The sequence below is a fragment of the Staurois parvus genome, unplaced genomic scaffold (assembly GCF_062004578.1).
Source record: "Staurois parvus isolate SC_StPar_1 unplaced genomic scaffold, SC_StPar_1.0 ptg000442l, whole genome shotgun sequence".
Classification (NCBI taxonomy): domain Eukaryota; kingdom Metazoa; phylum Chordata; class Amphibia; order Anura; family Ranidae; genus Staurois; species Staurois parvus.
This window is the reverse complement of record NW_028318238.1, coordinates 999,401-1,022,917: the sequence shown is the minus strand read 5'-3', so window position 1 is coordinate 1,022,917 and position 23,517 is coordinate 999,401. Positions and strand designations below refer to the sequence as shown.

General features: G+C 43.5%; 1 protein-coding gene and 1 pseudogene across 1 annotated transcript in view; both read right to left on the bottom strand.

The window, feature by feature from the left end:
• Positions 1–3,627: 3,627 nt before the first annotated feature.
• LOC149453984 (melanoregulin-like) overlaps positions 3,628–23,517 on the bottom strand; it is a 39,993-nt gene continuing 20,103 nt past the window's right edge. The window contains exons 3-5 of the mRNA XM_089687974.1: positions 22,336–22,426; positions 12,319–12,482; positions 3,628–5,648 (exon numbers count right to left, since the gene is read on the bottom strand). Coding sequence (XP_089544100.1) covers positions 5,430–5,648; positions 12,319–12,482; positions 22,336–22,426 — 474 coding nt within the window. The 3' untranslated portion in view covers positions 3,628–5,429. The remainder of the gene's footprint in view (positions 5,649–12,318; positions 12,483–22,335; positions 22,427–23,517) is intronic.
• On the bottom strand, positions 7,625–7,795 carry LOC149453985 (U2 spliceosomal RNA; annotated as a pseudogene).

Below are 23,517 nucleotides of genomic sequence, written 5' to 3'. Positions count from 1 at the left end.
GCAGGGGGGTGGGAGGGGTGCCGCCATGGAGCTTGTCAGGAATTAAAAATTGCGTATAATGGATAACTTTCCGGTTTTCTTCCTGCCTGTGTTCCCATTGTCTTGTTTTCTTGTAATTCTGACACCTGTCTAGTAAACAGGAAACTGAAAGAATTTCCCTCAGCAAAGAAAGAAGAGTGATGAGAAATCACCCAAATGAGGGTTAAGAAAGCAATAAACAGTCGACAGAGAGCTTCCATCAGATTATATGTGCATTCAGTGTATTTTCTGTTTCAATTTGTTTTTATTGATTTTGCAAATAGAAGAGTAACAACAGTATCACCCATAAAAGGGCTGTGCAAAACAGTTAAACAATTCTAGGTGTATCTAAGTAATAGACAGCATCAAGTGGTAAAGGCAAACAATCGGTTATCAAGATACAGTTTGAAAAATTAGAAGGTTGCCCAAGTGGAGGAACTGAACACAATGGTCAACAGGAAGCCAAGTATCATGGGTAACTGAGGTAAGAAGAATTTAAGGAAGGGAAGGTATATCCAAGCCAGGGTTTCCAGGATTTGGTTGCGAGTCATGGAGAATGCTAGGAGTCCTCATTAACAATCAGAATATTAATGTGTTTTAAATTCTAGCAGATCAACTCTAGATTTCTTCCAGGCTTTGGCAACAGCTTGTTTGGCCACCATAAACAGAAACGTATTTGTAGGGGATTTGTGAGACCTGGAATTGAATGGTGTAAAAGGGCTATTCCAGAATCTTTTGGGATAATAATCTGAAACAGGATTTGAATAAGGTAAAACATTCTGGATCAAAATGACACTAACTTTGAATAGGACCACTTGATATGAACCCTAAGATGGGGCTGATGCAATCTGCATAGGCGTCCAGTACCACCAAAAAGGTTAAAAGGACCTAGGCTCATTCCAATATAGATGTGTTAAAGGAACATTTGGCTATCCTGGAACAGGCTTTGCTCCAGTCCTCAGGGGGTATTGAGTGCATAACATCTTGCTCCCATTTCCCAACAAATGAGAGGGGAAGATGGGGAAAGCGGGAACTCATAGCTGTGTACAAGGTAGAAATAAGTCTATGCGACCCTGGCGTATAAAGGTATGCATGTTCAAAGACCAATTTAATGTAGAGAAAATCTGAGTTCTAGTAAGAAAATGACCCAATGTCTAATATGGAGATATCTAAAGTATTCTAACTGGGGGGCTGTATGATGCTTCCACAAGTCTGGCTGGAAAGTGATGCAAGGTTAGAAAATGATGAACATGGTTTAAGCAATGACAAGTCTACCAATCAAAGGACCTAGAGCCTTCTATTCCAGAGGGGAAAAGGGGGTATTTGTTATCATCAGTAAGGGTAAAAGGTAGGGCACTGAGTCAGTATCAGGCGGAATCCCATTATTTCACGCTATGGGGCATCAAGGGGCCAGGAAAGGGTGGCCACACAGATTGTGGGACTGTGTTAAACTTTGATTGGAAATTCATCACAATCCAGGAGTTCCAAAAAGACCTAAAGAGGAGTGCTCTTAATGGTGTGCAGTAATGAAAGCTAGGAAATCTAAGGCACTCCACAATATTTCATTAGGGACACTTAGGGCTCCTTGCAATTTATATGTACAGTTGCAAGAAAAAGTATGTGAACCCCTTGGGATTACGTGGAGTTTTGCATGAATTGGGCATAAAATGTGCTCTGAACGTCATCTAAGTCACAACAATAGAAGAACACAGGCTGCTGAACATAATACTACACAAAGATTAGATGTTGCCATGGTTTAATTGCACATAACATGTAAACATTCACAGTGCAGGGAGGAAAAAGTATGTGAAGCCCTAGCTTAATGACTTCTCCCAGAGCTAATTGGAGCCAGGAGTGAGCCAACCTTGACTCCAATCAGTGTGATGATATTGGATGTGTTGCTGACAGCTGTCCTGCCCTTAAAAAACACACACCTGTTTTGGGTTTACTGGTTTCAAGAAGCACTGTCTGATGTGAACCATGCCTCGCAGAAAAGAGCTCTCAGAAGACCTACAATCAAGAATTGTTGACTTGCATGAAGCTGGAAAGGGTTACAAAAGTATCTCCTTGAGCCTTGATGTTCATGTGTCCACGGTAAGACAGACTGTCTACAAATGGAGAAAGTTTAGCACTGTTGCTACTCTCCCTAGGCGTGGTCGTCCTGTAAAAATGACTGCAAGAGCACAGAGCAGAATGCTGCATGAGGTAAAGTAGAATCCCAGAGTGTCAGCTAAAGACCTACAGAAATCTCTGGCACATGCTAACATTTTTGTTGACACATCTACAATAAGGAAAACATTAAACAAGAATGGAGTACATGGGAGGACACCACGGAGGAAGCCATTGCTGTCCAAAAAGAATATTGCAGCATGCTTGAAGTTTGCAAAAGAGCACCTGGATGTTCCACAGCACTACTGGCAAAATATACTGTGGACAGATGAAACCAAGATTGAGTTGTTTGAGAAGAACACACAACACTATGTGTGGAGAAAAAAAGGCACAGCACACCAACATCAAAACCTCATCCCCACTATAAAACATGGCGGAGGGAGCATCATGGTTTGGGGCTGCTTTGCTGCCTCAGGGCCTGGACGGATTGTTGTCATTGATGGGAAAATGAATTCCAGAGTTTATCAAGACATTTTGCAGGAAAACGTACGACCATCTGTCCGCCAACTGAAGCTCCGCAGAGGATGGGTGATGCAACAGGACAATGACCCAAAGCATACAAGTAATTCAACAAAACAATGGCTGCAACAGCACAGAATACGCCTTCTGGAGTGGCCCAGTCAGAGTCCTGACCTCAACCCGATTGAAATGCTGTGGCATGACCTTAAGAGAGCGATTCACACCAGACATCCCAAGAATATTGCTACACTGAAACAGTTTTGTGAAGAGGAGTGGTCCAAAATTACTCCAGATCGTTGTGCAGGTCTGATCTGCAACTACAGGAAATGTTTGGTTGAGGTTATTGCTGCCAAAGGAGGGTCAACCAGTTATTAAGTCCAAAGGTTCACATACTTTTTCCTCCCTGCACTGTGAATGTTTATTTGTTATGTGCAATTAAACCATGGCAACATCTAATATTTGTGTAGTATTATGTTCAGCAGACTGTGTTCTCCTATTGTTGTGACTTAGATGACGTTCAGAGCACATTTTATGCCCAATTTATGCAAAACTCCACGTAATCCCAAGGGGTTCACATACTTTTTCTTGCAACTGTATATAATGTGGAGTGGAAAATTCCGGGTGATTTCTGTGCCTAAATAACAGGAAACATTTGTCGATGAAGCAAGCATGTGTAATGGGGTGGGATCAGGGGCGGACTGACAACTTATGGGGCCCCCGGGCAATAGGGGATCATGGGGCCCCTGTGTCCTTGCCCAAACTCAAAAAAGCCTATGAAAAAGGTACCAGGGGCATCTCATGGGGCCCCCTACTGACCCCCACCCTCGGGCAGTGCCCGAGTTTCCAAATGGTCAGTCCGCCCCTGGGTGGGATCCATGCAAGTTATAGGATTTTGAGTAGGAGGGTAATTTTCACTGTGTTGATATGGCCAACCCAGTACAGGAAGGCGATTTTACAGGTTTGCAAGAATGTTGACAGGGATAAAAGCAGAAGTATAATATTTATTGGAGAAAAGGGTGGAACAAAGTGGGTAAAAATTCACCCCACATTTAACATATGCTACGCATGTTGTATACCTGTGAATGTTTCAAGTGTGTTGACATCAAAAAGGCTGTTGTTGAGAGCCACCATCTTTGATGTGACATCAGCAGCCCTAGGAGACTCAGAGCTGTCACACAAGTGGCACTCAATAGTACTCCCCTTTGCTCTTTGAGGAGGTGAGTAAAAGGACAGAGGACCATGGCCAGAATGGATAGTTAAGCTGGCTATGCACTAGTAGATGTTCAGACAAACATTTGAACGACAATTCTTTGTACATTCAATGACTATATCAGCCTTCACTAAATGGCAGATCACACAAGTGGCACTCAATAGTACTCCCCTTTGCTCTTTGAGGAGGTGAGTAAAAGGACAGAGGACCATGGCCAGAATGGATAGTTAAGCTGGCTATGCACTAGTAGATGTTCAGACAAACATTTGAACGACAATTCTTTGTACATTCAATGACTATATCAGCCTTCACTAAATGGCAGATCACACAAGTGGCACTCAATAGTACTCCCCTTTGCTCTTTGAGGAGGTGAGTAAAAGGACAGAGGACCATGGCCAGAATGGATAGTTAAGCTGGCTATGCACTAGTAGATGTTCAGACAAACATTTGAATGACAATTCTTTGTACATTCAATGACTATTCCAGCCTTCACTAAATGGCAGACCATGGTCCGGATCTGGACCTACTGAAAGTCCAGTCTGGAGCAACAGCCCACCATTCTGCTCTGCTGGATCCTTACTAAACTGCAGTCATTAGTTGTTAGGATTGCCGGCGTCATAGAAACCAATCATTTCATGTGTGTGCCCCTCCCCCTACAGCACACTCCTCCCAGCTTCCGCGCCCCCCCCAGTTCTACTAATCTTTAGTGAAACACTGATGGGGTTATGTGATGTATGGGGGGACCCTGATGGGGACACATGATATGAGGGCACACTGATGGGGGAACCTCATGTATGGTGATACCTGATGTATGCAGGCACTCTTATGGGGACACCTTATGTAAGGTGGTTCTTTCTTTTACTTGAAAAGATTCGGACCTTGGCTGGAAGAAAAATGTTAGCAACCGGACCTCCTTGAATGTTAATTCATTACCCCTGGGCTATACAAATGTCATTTGAAAGTCCTTTACAATGTGGTTTGCTTTTAACATTCTATTTTAGACTAAAATTAATTTCCTGAACAAAAACCACATACACTGTTAGAAATTTGTTCATTTAAGAAAAAATTTCAATCCTACTCCAAATTTTCCTGCCACTGATTGAAAATGAACATTGATTTGACCCCACTAATTATTAGAACAAAATAATACTGGTGTATAGCCAACTTTATCAGCCACTCCTAGAAAAAAAAGAGAAGGCAGTGACATGTAAGGAGGAGGGGGCTGTGCTAGGGAATTGAATAGTCAAATTTTCTAGGAAATTCAAAGACACATTGCAAGAGAATAATTTAAAGAAAGGAAAACCACTTCAAGTAAGCATGCAAAGATTTTTCTGTGCTTTTATCTGCAATTTTTGAAAGTTGCTAACAAGGTCTCTTTAAGAACAGTAGAGAATATAAGAGTTTCCTGTTGCCTGTAACCAGGCCAAGTGGGGGAACATCTTTGTTTTGGGCCACTGATACAAAAAACTATGCTGATAAACCAGAACATGTGGCATGCAAAATGGAATATGCTACTTATTTAAAAAGCATTATTCTGACAGGTTTATTCAATATGCATAGGTTCTCTTTCCCGTCACTCAAGCAGGTTGACTAGGAAGCTATCTTCATCCACTTCAGCACATTCTTCATCTTTATTCCCACCATCTTCGGTCTCCTGCCAGCCAGGACTCACTAAGACTGCCGTACCTGGCTCCGCAATTTCCTTCTCATTGCTTGTTAAGGGCTCTGGTGGATAAAACCGTCTGGCAATGGACACAAATTCTGTTCCCATATCGAGAACGATGAGGCGGTCCTGAAACACACACAGTCCAAATATTTTAAACACAAAATCACATAATATTATCAAATTTATTGCAGGTTTTTTTTTTTTATCTCCTACATCAACAGATCAGAAAGGCTTTTTACGCTCTACTGATGTTATGGACAGCAGGGCTTTTTTTCAGTGGGAACACAGTCCCAGCATCTCCAGCACTGTGTGTATGTAAAGGTTGGGGTACTGGGGTGTGCTGGAGGGTCTATTGATGCTGGCTGCTAGGGGATTTTTTGTCACTGGGGGGATATATTGTTGATCAAGGTCTATTTTTGCTGGTGGGGGATCTATTGTTGCTATGGGGTAGTGAATCTACTGTTGAGGAAGGATTCTACAGATGCTGACTACTGGGAGATCTATTGTTTCTGGCAGGGATCCATTGGTGTTGGCTGGATCGTTTTTGTTTTTTTTTGGGGGGGGGGGTAATTTTACTGGGGGGATCTATTGTTACTGGTTGCAGGTGATCTATTTTACTGATTTTCTTGTTATTGCATTCCATACAAATTAATTAGCACCAAAAAATTATACTGTATGTGGTTCTGTATTCTCTAAAAGGGCAGTACTGTGAGGTCAGTTGGGGGTGAAACAAGGGACAGTGCTCAGAGGTAGGTAGTGGGCGGAGACAAGGGGTGACTTGGAAGGGGGAGTACCTGGAACTATTCTTTGAGAAAAAAGTCCTGATGGACAGTTATGTTTAATGAAATACTCCTTAGATTGTAAGCTCCAAGGATCAGGCCCTCCTAACCCTCTTGTATTGAACTGTATTGTTGCTGTATTGTCTCCCGTTATATTGTAAAGCGCTGAGCAAACTATTGGCACTATATAAATCCTGTATAATAATAATATTAATACTCCAGCTTTGCCAGTTATCACCTATAAACAGTGCCTGTTCTGTCATTATCTGCAGGGAATTACACATTTTAGAGAACTGTAGCTTGGGGACTGGGGCAGGGACCATGAATGGAACTTCTGTGCTCTCTATGAATGTAAATCCACATGAAGAGCAACTGATTTACAGTTCTATATTTATTGCTGCATACTCTGCTCCTAATCATGTAAATTCAAATTAGTAGAAAGCAAAAAGAGGAAAATAGAATGGTGTAGGGAAGGCTGGGCACATACATTATTTTTTGGATCCCAAAATGTTCATATTGCATGGCTGTACATGGAAGAAAGAAGGTTTTTCCATCAATTTATGGAAGAGTTTTCTTGAATGGCTGGGTTGACGTAACCTGGGCACATGCACAGGAGTTACTTCGCCCGGGCACAAAAGTGTACTGATACTGTACAATTGGTTGTGCATGCACAGCTCAGTGAACATGTAGGAAAAAAAAAAAAACTGGTAGGCAGGGAGTCCAGTAACCCACAGTAACCAATCGGAACCCATTTTAGGGCCAGTGTACATGAACTTTAATTTACAAAGAGTTGATTTTCCTCTTATTCCAGTCAACGAGAATGAAAAAGAAGTTTTAAGAAATTAGATGCAGCTTGAACAGAGTTCAAAAGCAAGTCAGAAGAAGATCAGAGGCATCTGTAAAAAAAAATTTAAAAGGATCCCAAAAGAATCTCAAACTGCCTCCAAATGCAGGCTGAATGCACCTGAACAGATACTGCATTTGGCAATCTAGACAAGCTCTAAAAGTGGTCTGACTTCTGGAATGTAAACTCTGATTGGCTGTAGTGAGTTACTGTACGTATTTAATCCCTCCCAAAACAAATAATAATAATTGTATTGCAGCCCAAAAATGCTTAGATGGGCAGGTTGCATTTGTTTCTTTTTTATGGCTTTTCACACAGTGGGGTCCCAAACCCATAGTGTTACTCTGGGCACCCCCGGGATGCCACTTCCAAGGGGTGCTCTCTGCTTTTCCTGACCAGGAAGCATTGCTCAAATCAGGAGGCGTTGGACCCCCCAGAATGTTTCATCAGAGAATTACTCCCAGCCTCCCCTGCCCAGAAACAGGTTTCTATTTCCATAGGAAGATCCCTCAGGATCCCCCTTCATACCAGCAGGGATACTATACAGCCAGCCATTGTAGCCAGAAGGCAAGAATAATGGTGGAGCACCCTACTGGACACTGATAAGAACAAATGCTACACTTGATCTTAGCCAAAGGCTGAGAAGAAATATGAACAAACAGCAAAAATATCATAGAATATAACAAAAGGGAAGGACATGAAAACCAAGGAGTTAGTTTATTAAAGGCATTTTGTAAAGGGAATTGCTCTGGGACAAATTTTGTCTTATTATGGGGATTTGTGAGCACGAAAAGTGGGTTAGAGCAAGATTATTCTATAGTGGGGCGAAAAGGGAAAGAGTAAGAGGATCCTGTGACTCCCACTTGCGGCCCACCGACCTACCTTTGATGATAGTTAGCACAAGGGGGGTCAGTGGATAAGGGGCTCCGAAATAGTAGGTGTTTATGGGCTCAAGGGAATTCAAAATGGCAGCCTCCAACATGACAGAGGGATTACTCAAACCACTCAAGCCAACAAGTTAAATGGCAATGAAATACTTATAAAAATTGTGCATGGTGAGGCCCCCTTGTAGGATCGGTCTGGTCTTCTTCTTCCCTTTAGGTAATATTTTTCAGCCTATTTTATTTTAAGTTTTATCTTATTTTTATTAGTCAATTAAAATTTTTTCATTTTCAAAATTTTTTGTATGCTGCATTTTTTAAGCAATAATTTTTTATTGATTTATCCGTAAGTAAAACAGTACAGAGATACGATTAATACCTTGGTCAAGTGATGCATTTTTTAGAAGAGTTTATTTCATTATTAACCACCTACCAACCGCCCTATAGCAGAACTACTGCTACAGGGCAGCAGGGCTGCGCAAAATCACGTATATAAACGCGCCCCCTACCCGTGCTGCCATTGGCGGCTACAGATGTCGATCACCACGTCCTGGACAGAGATTCCCTGCTGGCACCCGGCGATCACCGAGGAACACTGAATGGGAGAGGTCTGTATGTAAACAATACAGATCTCTCCCCTGTCAGCACCAGTATGCGGGTTTGTTTTGCTCTGCATAGCATCAAAGTGCCAAGCAAGTCGCATCGAAAATCACAAGCAAGTCACAGAAATAACATAAAAAAGTAACCAATGAATCTGAATTTTCTGAAATAACTTCTAAAATACAAACTGCTTAAGAACAATGAATATACAGTACAAAACAAATCCGAAAACAAATCATTCTAACATAATGAACATGACGAAATGAAATTATTGACTTAACAAGGGAATCAGAAGTGAAACTAATTTTTTAATCATGCACATGCAGTGGATGCACGGACACAGAAACTATATTCACTTTCTTGATGAGCTTTTTCCATAGAGGTTTCTGGACTTCCTTTGATGCTTCATGCTCTGATCATTACTTTATTCATCTGTTTTCCATCAAGCTTTTGATGCTCAATGTTGCCACGCTCAGTAAATGGTAGTGCATGCTCAGGGGCGGACTGACAACTCATGGGGCCCCAGGCAATAGGGGATCATGGGGCCCCTGTGTCCTTGCCCAAACTCAAAAAAGCCTATGAAAAAGGTACCAGGGGCATCTCATGGGGCCCCCTACTGACCCTGGGCCCTCAGGCAGTACCCGAGTTTCCAAATGGTCAGTCCGCCCCTGCGCATGCTAGTTGATCTTTTGCATAATTATGCCTGTTCATAAGGCCAAACGCGAATCCATTATTAATGTTGCTTGCTATACAGACTAAGCATGTTATTTGCTTTGCTGCTTCATGCAAAATCTGACTGTCAGTGCAAGTTAAGTAACAGCATTACATTGGATAGCGAATGCTGGATTGCTCTACGTGAGAGCCCTATAATATACCATAGCAGTGCATGCCAGCTCTGTCTATGGAAACTTATGCTTGCTAATAGAACTGGAGACATTCTGATTTTGCACATACACTCACCAGCCACTTTATTAGGTACACCTGTTCAATTGCTTGGTAACACAAACTGCTAATCAGCCAATCACATGGCAGAAACTCAATGCATTTAGGTATCTAGACGTGGTGAAGACTTGCTGAAGTTCAAACTGAACATCAGAATGAGGAAGAAAGTGGATTTAAGTGACTTTTAACATGGCATGGTTGTTGGTGCCAGACGGGCTAATCTGTGTATATCAAAAACTGCTGATCTACTGGGATTTTCACGCACAATCATCTCGAGGGTTTACGGAGAATGGTCCGAAAAAGAGAAAACATCCAGTGAGTGGCAGTTGTATGGACGAAAATGCCTTGTTGATGTCAGAGGAGAATGGGCAGACTTATTGCTTTGACATTCAGCTGGTAGGGTCAGAATTTGGTGTAAACAACATGAAAGCATGGATCTATCCTGTCTTGTATCAATGGTTCAGGCTGGTGGTGGTGTGGGGGAGATTTTCTTGGCACTAGCAAGGTGTACCTAATAAAGTGGCCAGTGAGTGTATGTTTTCTTCATGTTCAAGAGCTATTTTTAGGTTGTTCACCTGATCTAACTTCATGATGTTTCCATCTGTAAGTGCAATATCAGCTTGCTAGCAATCATCTTCAGCTGGTACTTTACTGTGTGATGATTAATATACTGTATGTTCAATCATATGTTGATGCTGAATTGGGACCCCCTCCAAACAGTAGCCTTGCACCAATTTGACGTACAAGAGTCCAAACAGCTTTCAATGCGCTCTTATGTATACTATATTGGCAAAAGTATCAGGACGCCTGCCTTTACACACACATGGACTTTAAAGGCATCTTAGTCTTAGTCCGTAGGGTTCAGTATTGAGTTGGCCCACCCTTTGCAGCTATAACAGCTTCAACTCTTCTGGGAAGGCAGTCCACAAGGTTTAGGAGTGTGTCTATGGGAATGTTTGACCATTCTTCCAGAAGCACATTTGTGAGGTCAGGCACTGATGTTGGACAAAAAGGCCTGGCTCGCAGTCTCCGCTCTAATTCATCCCAGAGCTGTTCTATCAGGTTGGGGCTAGGACTCTGTGTAGGCCAGTCTCGCTCATCCATGTCTTTATGAACCTTGCTTTGTACACTGGTGCGCAGTCATGTTGGAACAGGAAGGGGCCATCCCCAAACTGTTCCCACAAAGTTGGAAGCATGAAATTGTCCAAAATGTCTTGGTATGCTGATGCCTTAAGAGTTCCCTTTGCTAGAACTAAGGGGCCAAGCCCAACCCCTGAAAAACAACTCCAACCCATAATCCCCCCTCCACTAAACTTTACACAATGCAGTCAGGCAAGTACCGTTCTCCTAGCAACTGCCAAACCCAGACACGTCCATCAGATTGCCAGACAGAGAAGCGTGATTCGTCACTTCAGAGAACACATCTCTACTGCTCTAGAGTCCAGTGGTGGCGTGCTTTACACCACTGCATCCAACGCTCTGCATTGCACTTGGTGATATAAGGCTTGGATGCAGCTGCTCGGCCATGGAAATCCATTTCATGAAGCTCTCTATGCACTGTTGTTGTGCTAATCTGAAGGCCACACAAAAGGTTTGGAGGTCTTTAGCTATTGACTCCGCAGACAGTTGGTGACTTCTGTGCACTGTGCTTCATGCTGAGCCCACTCTGTCATTTTCCGTGGCCTACCACTTCGTGGCAGAGTTGCTGCTGTTCCCAGTTGCTTCCACTTTGTTATAATACCACTAACAGTTGACCGTGGAATGTTTAGTAGCAAGCAATTTCATGGATGGACTTATTGCACAGGTGACAACCTATCACGGTACCACGCTTGAATTCATAAAGCTCCTGAGAGCGACCCATTTTTTCACAAATGTTTGTAGAAGCAGTCTGCATGTCTAGGTACTTGATTTTATACACCTTTGGCCATGGAGGTGATTGGAGCACCTGAATCCAATGATTTGGAGGACTGGCCCAATACCTTTGGCAATATAGTGTATCTTATTTTTTCTGGCTGAGGGACGAATGTCCAGTTCAGTTCTACCTGATCCTGAATGAGATAAGGGCAGAATCTCTGGGAACAATGTGTTCACGCTCCAGTATCTGTGCTGGCACAATACTTTTGGTAATACAGTGCATTTTATTTTTGTAAACCACAACTTATGTGTTGAAGGCAGTTTGATCCAAGGCCTATGTAATTTATCCCATATAGAATCTACCTCAGTATGTCTACTGACTCTGACCACTATATAGCATTACATACACTCAACAATATGAGCCATTTTCTGATATTAGGGGCTACAAGTAGGGTCCCCTATATCAAGTAAGTTGACCACCACTGCTCTAACATGTTTCAAAAAATGAAAAGCTCAGTTTTGGGTTGACTACATTTATTGCTTATTTATACAAGCAAATCTGTAATTTATATTACTACTTTATATACTGTATTGTACACTAACTCACGTGTACATAGTTTTGCTTACTGGCTCTGTTATAAATCTCAATCATACTACAGGAAAGCCATGATTTTGTGGGTGAATCCATGATTCAGCAGATCATGTGACTAGATCATAGAGACCTGATAAATCATACTACAATAGTGTCACCAGGTGCTGGCAATTTGAAATGAATAAGAATTTTGTGGCTTTCTTAGGCGTATGAACAATGGGTACATGCAGGGCTGCTCTCACTGCGATGGCTGGTTTAGGAAGCTCTGTAAGTATAGAGGTGTGGAGGTGTTAGTGGTACATACCAAGACGAAGAGGTACCTCTCAGGAGGGATAGTGTGCTGTTCAAATATACTGGTCTCTTGAGCTAGCAGATTGAGCAGGCGGCGAGCCTCTGTGGGATCACGCAGGCTGTTATAGGATGTATTTGAAGTGACGGTGAGCAAGGAGTCAGCTTCATTGCGGAAACCTGGGAATGAGAAAAGAAATGTTAAGATGAGAACAGGGGGAAGATAGGACAGTGTAAGGCTGGCCATACAGTATACAATTTTCTTGTACAATGTTCCTTAAGCTTGGGTTCACACTGATGCAGTGTGGAATTTGCAGTGGTTACAGTGCAAATTCCGCAATCACAATCGCACCCCGTTCATGTGAACCACTGCGGGTGTGTATGTTAAGTTGACAACACCCCGAAATTGGTCCACAAAACGCGGTGTGATGTGCAGAATTGAATCGCATGAGTGTGAATAACGATGCAATCCGATTCTAGTGCGGACCAAAAAAAGGGTCCTGCACCTTTTTGGTGCAGATGCGGTGCGATTTGAGCCATACAAAATGTATGGCTCAATTTGCACCGCACAGAATTTGCATGTGATTTACACAGAATGCGGTGCGGTTCCTGTGCGAATCACATGCGATATAGCGCATCGCACAAGTATGAACCCAGGCTTAAGCAGAACTCCAGGCAAAACCTCTTTACATGTTGCTGATTTCCTACCTTCACTGAATATGTCATTCAACTCAGGGATGTTCAAATCCTATCGCCCAACGCTCGGGATATGCAGTTTCAGGCACCGGGCAAGAAGTTTTTTTATATTTAGCCCAGCTGCAGGAAAGCAGCAGGGTTTAGAGCCTGCATTCGGCTCTCTTGTAAAAGCAATTCGAGCGGCTAACTAGCCACTGGACTGCTTTTACAAGCAAAAGAAGGGGACATCCTTCCCCCTTGTGCCGCCTTCCATGGCTTTAACGGGCTGACCATTTGGGATCCACTTTTCCCAATCCTTCACCTCACCAAACAACACAAGCGGGCTGTGGAAGCTGACAGCTGTAATTGGTGGCAGAATGGAGGATAGCAGCCCCAACAATCTGATGTCACGCAGCGAGGGTCTTGCCTAGTTGTGCGGGGTACCCACACGTGGCTAGATGCTGTATAGATAACCATTAGCAGTGAGTGCCAAGGGATGAAGGTAGGCTGGACTGTAGTGTGCCGTTCTATGTAGATGTAGTTTACTGGAAGAGCAGCATTTATAATAAGTGTGTACTGGGTGGCTGCAAGGACGGCTATGCACAGCGCACTTCTTCTCTCCTGTGCTCTATTATTGCCCAGGCAGCAGCCAAGGAAGTGATAGTAAGCTTGGGTGTTAAGTAACTGGAGAGCCAACAATTGCTGTAGGCCAAGGGGAGGGGGGTGGTGGTATGAGGTGTGCCCAGCTGTCCTCCTCCACCTAGCATTGTGTGGGCTTAGTGCCCAGCTGTCCTCCTCCACCTAGCATTGTGCGGGCTCAGTGCCAAGCTGTCCTCCTCTACATATCACTGTGCGGGCTCAGTGCCCAGCTGTCCTCCTCTACATATCACTGTGCGGGCTCAGTGCCCAGCTGTCCTCCTCTACATATCACTGTGCGGGCTCAGTGCCCAGCTGTCCTCCTCTACATATCACTGTGCGGGCTCAGTGCCCAGCTGTCCTCCTCTACATATCACTGTGCAGGCTCAGTGCCCAGCCGTCCTCTACATATCACTGTGCGGGCTCAGTGCCCAGCCGTCCTCTACATATCACTGTGCGGGCTCAGTGCCCAGCCGTCCTCTACATATCACTGTGCGGGCTCAGTGCCCAGCTGTCCTCTACATATCACTGTGCGGGCTCAGTGCCCAGCCGTCCTCCTCTACATATCACTGTGCGGGCTCAGTGCCCAGCCGTCCTCCTCTACATATCACTGTGCGGGCTCAGTGCCCAGCCGTCCTCCTCTACATATCACTGTGCGGGCTCAGTGCCCAGCTGTCCTCCTCTACATATCACTGTGCGGCCTCAGTGCCCAGCTGTCCTCTACATATCACTGTGCGGGCTCAGTGCCCAGCTGTCCTCCTCTACGTATCACTGTGCGGGCTCAGTGCCCAGGCGTCTTTATCTACATATCACTGTGCGGGCTCAGTGCCCACAGCCATCCTCCTCTATATATCACTGCGCGGGCTCAGTGCCCAGCCGTCCTCCTCTATATATCAATGTGCGGGCTCAGTGCCCAGCCGTCCTCCTCTACATATCACTGTGCGGGCTCAGTGCCCAGCCGTCCTCCTCTATATATCACTGTGCGGGCTCAGTGCCCAGCTGTCCTCCTCTACGTATCACTGTGCGGGCTCAGTGCCCAGCCGTCCTCCTCTATATATCACTGTGCGGGCTCAGTGCCCAGCTGTCCTCCTCTATATATCACTATGCGGGCTCAGTGCCCAGCTATCCTCTACATATCACTGTGCAGGCTCAGTGCCCAGCTGTCCTCCTCTACATATCACTGTGCGGGCTCAGTGCCCAGCTGTCCTCTACATATCACTGTGCGGGCTCAGTGCCCAGCCGTCCTCCTCTACATATCACTGTGCGGGCTCAGTGCCCAGCCGTCCTCCTCTACATATCACTGTGCGGGCTCAGTGCCCAGCCGTCCTCCTCTATATATCACTGTGCGGGCTCAGTGCCCAGCTATCCTCTACATATCACTGTGCGGGCTCAGTGCCCAGCTGTCCTCTTCTACATATCACTGTGCGGCCTCAGTGCCCAGCTGTCCTCTACATATCACTGTGCGGGCTCAGTGCCCAGCTGTCCTCCTCTACATATCACTGAGAAAAAGAGAGGAGGATGATAAATAGGGTGACAGAAGGTGGTAGTCATTACGCCACTAAAAAAAACATAAGGAGGCACGTGCCGCGGTACATGAATTACCTTTCAGGACAGTCCGGGATGAGCTTGTCATCTGCCCTTTCAATGTCACTGTAGCAACTGACAATATTGTTAAAAATGCTCCAAATCCAAGAAAAAACCCCACAGCCATGGTAAAATTTTTGAAAAGGTCTACAAAAGGAATGCAATGTACCATAGAGGACTATAGAATGTTGCTAGATGGCTTGATGGGCTATGATGAAGAGTCAGTCTTTCATAGCGCCCACGTACCTTCCCTTATGCTGGCACAGGCTCATGCTGGCCCCGCTCCTGCAAATGTGGCACTATACCCTATGAGGACGGGAGAACAGGTGAATGCAATGTGGGAGAAGATACTATCAGAATTTAAAAAAACGTGGAGATAAGAAGTCTATAGCTACAGGAGATATGAAGACTATGTTCAGACTCTGGTCCAAGCATTCAGACCAGAAATCACACTTTTTTGTTTAAACAATTGGTAGGTAAATGGCCAGAGAATGAATCAAAGGATTTAGAGACTGGTAAAGATTCAGGTTGTTTTGATGTACTTTTTTTCAGCACCGGTTGATGAGGAGACACAACTGCTACTGGCCTTCCAGCTCGAAGGGAATCAATATACTTGGTGCAAAAAATGTTGATGACCTGATATTGTGCAACCCAAGTGCGGGTGCCTGTAGGCAGGACACTGTGTCTTTGTTAACCTATTTAGGGACAGAGGGTCACAAGGTCTCAAGAAATAAAATGCAGTTTTGTCAGGAAGCTGTACAGTAACCTTGTTTCATTCTGAAACAAGGCACATGCACTCTAAGTGATCAGCATATCCAAGCTATTCTGGCGTTGCCCCGTCCCTACACTAAGAAGGATATGCTGTCCATTCTTGGAATGGTCAATTACTGCAGGCAATGGATACCTGACTTCTCCTACTATGACAATATTGCAATGTACAAAGGTTGAGGCACCCAACCTTATACAATGGAACCCAGCACTGATACATGCTCACTTTTACTGATACAAGACCTTTAGAAATGTAGTTTTGGCTCCCAGTCTGGGATCACCTGATTATACAAAATGTTTTCATGTGTATGCTAGGGACAGTTGTAAAAGTATAGCGGTAGCCATGGCCAAGGAGCATGGGGAAAACATGAGACCAACTGCCTTTTTTTCCAGAGTACTTCCCATCCCCGGTACAGGGCATGCCAGCCTGCTTAATGGCACTGGCCGTATGTGCAATGGCCATAGAGGCAGCAATAATAGTAACTCTAGGTCATGACATAGTTTTGCACACCACACATCATGTATTACATGTATTAAAGAACCTCACAACACAGCACATGATGGCACAAAGGTCTTTAGGGTATGAGGTAATTCTCATATCTACCTCCAATTTTTCTCTGGAATACTCTTCCCCCACATCAAGACCAATCGCGATTCTGAATGGTATGTTAGGTTTTAAGGGACAGCAGGATACACCCCCTGAGGAACATGACTGCATTCAGGTAATACATGAGGACACCACACCCATAGCTGACATGTTTGAACCACAAGAGAATTTTAAAGACATTTTTTGTAGATGGTTCATGCACCAGACCTACTGTCCGTAAGTTTAAAACAGGGTATGCAGAGGTAGAGCTGCCAGACATTATACTGCAAGCCTCATCTGTTCCTTACAAATCAGCTCAAGCTGCCAAATTGATTGCTCTTACCAAGGTTTGCCAGCTTTTTAAAGGACATACAGTTGATATTTACACTGTATGCCATTGGTGTAGTTCATGATGTTGGGAAAATATGTAAAAGAAGAGGGCTTGTGACAGCAGAAAATATTCCATGGAGATTTGATTACTGATTTACTAGAAGCCATCCATTTGCCTGCTCAAGTAGCAGTAATTAAATGCAAAGGTCATATGAATTTTGATGATCAGGTTGCAAGAGGCAATTCACTGGCAGATCAGGTGGCTAAAGCAGCCGCCCAATTGCCCCAGGCTGAAACTGCCCCGCTTGATTCAATGACCCTCATGGTACCACTGTTCCTCCCTGAGGACACCCTCTTGACAGATTTACAAATGACAGCTTCACAGGAGGATGTGGAATTTTGGAAGGAGTCAGGGTTGTCACTAGACCAAAATAGTCTTATGACAAAAGGAGGGGTAGTAGGTTTACCGAATGAGCCGTGGCCCCCAGATGTCCATCCACTCTCTCTTCTCTGCCTCTGGAACCCCATCTGGATGACATCCCTATGTATCCATGCCGGCTAACTACTTACCTCTTGTGAGTTACATACCATTGAGTGCAATAAATGATTATTTAATAGTGCACTTAGTCTGGCGCCCCTCTCTCTCCTTTTAACCTCATCAGTGCCCATCAGTGCTTCCTATCCGTGCCACTTTATCAGTGCCCATCAGTGCTGCCTATCAGTGCAGCCTCATCAACACACATCAGTGAAGGAGAAAAATTACCTGTTTGCAAAATTTTATAACAGAAACAAAGAAAACCCTTTTTTTCAAATTTTTTTGCTCTTTATTTGTTTATAGTGCAAAAAATAAAACATCCGGTGGTGGTTGAATACCACAGAAAGAAAGCTCTATTTGTGTGAAAAAAATTATAAACATTTCATATGGGTACAATTGCATGACCGTGCAATTGTCATTCAAAGTACGACAGCGCTGAAAGCTGAAGATTGGCCTGGGCACGTAGGGGGTAAAAGTGCCTGGTAGGCAAGTGGTTAAGGAACTTCAGACTGACTTCACACATACAGTTGTGTTCAAAATAATAGCAGTCAGACATCACTAACCTGATCAATCACTGTTTTTGGTAGAAATTATATTTCTACATTTCAAATAATTTACTAGCAGGTGTAGTAGAGTAATAGAAATCCAACAGACCCAACAGTCATGACATGCATGCTGCTGATTCTGTGTAATTGAAACACTAATTGAAAGGGGCATGTTCAAAATAATAGCAGTGTGGAGTTCTATTAGTGAGGTCATTCATTCTTTGAAAAACAAGTGGCAATTATTGCCCTTATTTAAGGAAGGAAGGCAGCAAATGTTGTACATGCTGGTTACAGTGCATTTCTCTCTGAAATTCTGAGGAAAATGGGTCGTTCCAGACATTGTTCAGAAGAACAGCGTACCTTGATTAAAAAGTTGATTGGAGAGGGGAAAACATATAAAGAAGTGCAGAAAATGATAGGCTGCTCAGCTAAAATGATCGCAAATGCTTTAACATGGCAACCAAAACCTGGAAGACATGGAAGAAAGCGAAAAACTACCATTCAAATGGATAGAAGAATAGTCAAAATGGCAAGGACTCAGCCAACAATCAGCTCCAGGAAGATCAAAAAAGGTGTAAAGTTACCTGTGAGTACTGTTACAATTAGAAGACGCCTATGTGAAGCCAAGCTATCTGCAAGAAGCCCCCGCAAAGTCCCACTGTTGAAAAATAGACATGTGCTGAAGAGGTTACAATTTGCCAAAGAGCACATTGACTGGCCTAAAGAGAAATGGCGCAACATTTTGTGGACTGATGAAAGTAAGATTGTTCTTTTTGGGTCTAGTGGCCGGAGACAGTTTGTCAGACGACCCCCAAACACTGAATTGAAGCCACAGTACACTGTGAAGACAGTGAAGCATGGTGGTGCAAGCATCATGATATGGGGATGTTTCTCATACTACGGTGTTGGGCCTATTTATCACATACCAGGGATCATGGATCAGTTTGAATACATCAGAATACTTGAAGAGGCCATGCTGCCTTATGCTGAAGGGGAAATGCCCTTGAAATGGATGTTCCAACAAGACAACGACCCCAAACACACCAGTAAACGTGCAACATTTTGGTTCCAGACCAACAAGATTGACGTTACGGAGTGGCCAGCCCAATCCCCGGATCTTAATCCCATAGAAAACTTGTGGGGTGACATCAAAAATGCAGTTTCTGAGGTAAAACCAAGAAATAGAGAAGAACTGTGGAATGTAGTCCAATCATCCTGGGCTGGAATATCTGTTCACAGGTGCCAGAAGTTGGTTGACTCCATGCAACACAGATGTACAGCAGTTCTCAGAAACAGTGCTTATACAACCAAATATTCATTAAGTGATTCAAAGGAAAGCAAAATCTTCAAACATTTTTCAGTTTATATAGTGAATGTTTGAGTTTGTAAAGAAGAATACAAACACTGCTATTTTTTTGAACAGTCCAATATTCACTTTTCTTCAATTTTTTTAGAGGAACAACACAAATTTGATATATTTTTCTTCATGTTTTGATTTGGAATATAATGTGTAGTGTTCCCAATGCATTTGTGTGTATGGAAATGAAAGCTATTAGGATTTTGAGCTTTATTCACTTTTTTCAACACACTGCTATTATTTTGAACACAGCTGTATGTCTAAAGTCAGAGTAACAAAAAGTATTTGTTGGCAATTGTGGATAAATTCAGCAAGTGGCTGGAAGCATTTGAAACAAACAAGGAGGATGCCAAAATGGTTGTCAAGATTCTGTGCAAGGAAATCATCCCATGATGGTAATGACCGTTGGGTTCTTACTTAGATAAAGAACCAGCCTTTGTTTTAGCAGTTACTCAGCAGATAGTAAAATTAATTCACTATATCTGGTCTCCCCGGACCCTGCATTCACTATATTTGGTCTCCCAGGACCCTGCATTCACTATATCTGGTCTCCCCGGACCCCGCATTCACTATATTTGGTCTCCCCGGACCCTGCATTCACTATATTTGGTCTCCCAGGACCCTGCATTCACTATATCTGGTCTCCCCGGACCCTGCATTCACTATATCTGCTCTCCACGGACCCTGCATTCACTATATCTGGTCTTCCCTGACCCTGCAGTCACTATATCTGATCTCCCCGACCCTGCAGTCACTATATCTGATCTCCCCAGACCCTGCATTCAGTATATCTGATCTCCCCGGACCCTGCATTCACTATATCTGGTCTCCCAGGATCCTGCATTAACTATATCCAGTTTCCCCAGACCCCTCATTCACTATATCTGGTCTCCCAGGACCCTGCATTCACTATATCCGGTCTCCCCGAACCCTGCATTCACTATATCCGGTCTCCCCGGACCCTGCATTCACTATATCTGGTCTCCCTGGACCCTGCATTCACTATATCTGGTCTCCCCGGACCCTGCATTCACTATATCTGGTCTCCCCGGACCCTGCATTCACTATATCTGGTCTCCCCACACCCTGCATTCACTATATCTGGTCTCCCCGGACCCTGCATTCACTATATCCGATCTCCCTGGATCCTGCATTCACTATATCCGGTCTCCCCGGACCCTGCATTCACTATATCTTGTCTCCCTCAGTACACAGAACATGGAAATGCAATTATTGTAGTAAATATAAATGGCTAAATACCTTTTCTCATCAGCAGTTAGAGCAGTCTTGTGACTTCTATCGGTGTCCAGCTGTGCGCTGGTTAAAGCTTGTTGGAGGAGTTTTCTTTCTGCTCCAGGAGGATGCAGAACCCCTGACCTCTGTCTGGACAGTGCTGATTGGCTCTGTGCTGATCACATGCACTCAAAAAAAAAAAACCCTCTAACAATACACACCAAACTGAGCATGTGCAGAGTGTCTCCACACGCTCTGTCTTATCAGGAGATAAGAGGGGGACACTGGAAGAAGGAGAGGATCAGAGAAGTCAGGATCAAACTGAATTTTGACATAATGCCAAGGATTAACCCCTTAGGTTCCACAGTGAGTATAACAACCATGCTTTACTGCATATACAGACTGATTTTATTGTTGTGGGTTTAGTAATACTTTAAAGTGGAACTTTAGTTAGAAAATGAAGTCCTGCTAGATCACTTTAGGCTGGAACCTTTTGCAGGTATAGCCGTAAAACATTAACAATAAGTGCCTAGGCTGTATAAAATTAAGTAATATACTGTTTCACCCGGCAAAAATGTAGGGGCCGATCTGCTGACAGCCTAAAGATTTAATGCTGCTCAGGGGATCTGGGCTTCAGCAAAATGGCAGTCTCCAGCAGGAAGAAACAGGAAAATTGCTGGAGGCAATTTACAGCACACACTATTTTTGGCAGCATAATTATTAATGTGGACTGCATGTTCCTTGCGACAGAACAAGCTGAACAATAGAAAAAACTGAAAGCAGAAGCTGATTGGCTCCCATGCACAGCTGCACCAGATTCTGAGTGCTCCAGTTTTAGTACATCTCCTCTAGCTAACTTTTCATTAGAGGCAACCAATAGCCCTGCTCCGAAAAGCGATCCATGGTGGACTGCTTTTCAGAGGCAGTTGGTAGGCGTTCAGGCAGTTCAATACTGTCGCTTCCTGAATGCCATTTATGTTTCTTATTTTTTCAGCCAAATAGGCATTTTACTTTGACTTACCATGAGTTAAGCATTTGGCTCATGGATGTGGTAAGGTCCTGTTGCCTTCAATGGGCATGTTTGGCAAATGGCTTCAATCATAGATGTGACTTTGCATTAGTTTTCTTTATTTTTAGGGTTTTTTTTCTGTTTTTATCTGGTGATCTGGTCAGTAACACACCTCTTGTACTAGAGTGCCCCTGCTCTGAATGAAGGGGTACAGCAGACGGCAGCATTGTCAGCCTGGGGAGTGTTAGTCTGGGGGGTGCGGAGTGTTAGATGGACTAGCAGATTTAAATACACTAACAAATGGAAGCCAAACTCCAGCTAACACTTTATAATCAGTTAGAGCAAACCTTTTTTCTCTTTCCTTTTGGGATAAAGGTTTTACATACTGTATCTCTGCATGGACGCACAGAAATGGGGAGATTTGAAAACTGCTATTGGTCTGAATAGTGGCTATAGATACGGCCACTGCAGTGCTGCCATCAACAGCCAGGTGGACCTGATGAAGAGCTAGTGTCTCAGTTCCCTATCAGGCTCTGCTTAGCCCTAGTACACATCTCCTCGGCTATACGTATACCTATTAGTGCTATGGGTGCAGTGACTGGGGAGGGAGAGGACTGACTTCTAGTGCTTTCTAGCTCCTGGGCAGTGAAGCCGCTTATGTCCACTTTAGCAGATAATGTCCACTATGTGTAGGTGACAGGTACACTTCATCTTTACATACAATTTCAGAACAGAAGAAAACATACTTTTGGAAGCATTACTGTAGTTTGCTTACCTAAGTTTTCCAAAAGAACCCTCCAGCGATCCTTCACGCCTTTGCGGACTTGTCTATGAGCGCTGATATCAAAACTCAGTCTCCGGTAACCCTATAGAAACAAAACTGAATCATCAGAAGCTTTTAAATACCTTACTCCATATATCTGCATCCTAGCATCATATTGTTGGATCCCATGTAAAAGAAAATGAAAGAAAAATGTTGTAAATAACAACCGTTCCCTAGTGTCTGAGCATAGATTTGAAAATGCATAGGTAATTGCCATGATCAAGTCCTCCTCAAGGTCCACAACATATCATTTATTTAATCTCTCTTCTTCACTATTTATGGAGACAGCCATGGTTGCCATGCAGGCTTGATTTCAAAATCATGTATGCAATGCCATGGGGAATAGGGAGCTTAATAGTTTACATAAGTCAGATTTGCTATCTGTCTGACATACACAAAGTAACTGTAAGGACACTGCAAATCTAGGCCAGATCAACATACACTATATTGTCAAAAGTATTGGGACGCCTGCCTTTACACACACATGAACTTTAATGGCATCCCAGTCTTAGTCCGTAGGGTTCAATATTGAGTTGGCCCACCCTTTGCAGCTATAAAATTTTCAACTCAGCTCAGTGTTTAGAGGTAGAAAAATAAACCCTTTTGGTTTGCATTTTTGATTGGAGCTTTCTGGCAGAAAAAATGCTAAACACTCCTAAACTCACCTAAATGTGCATTAAAGCGCTCTATATCATTATTTTTTTCTGCCAAAGAGAACTGGTGTTTTTTTAAGCCCAGTGTGCAGTGTGAAATAATGTTTTATGTAATATCTCAAATTGAAGTGATTAGAAACAAAACTTAAGAAATTTTTCTCCTCATCTAAATACATAAATAGAAAAAATATACAATAAAATATTCTACATTTAAAAAAAAATGAATAAGCCTTTATGACTAAACCTAACATTATTTGGTCCACGTGGGACACCTAATGCAGGCGTAGGTAGGTAGGGCATGAAACACGAATATATTTTTCCAAGTGATCTTACATACACTATATTGCCAAAAGTATTGGTCGGCCTGCCTTTACAGACACATGAACTTCAATGGCATCCCGGTCTTAGGCTACGTTCACACTAGCGTTGTGTGCAGGCGACAGAGAGGCGTTTGGGAAGCGTTTTTACCACTTCCCAAACG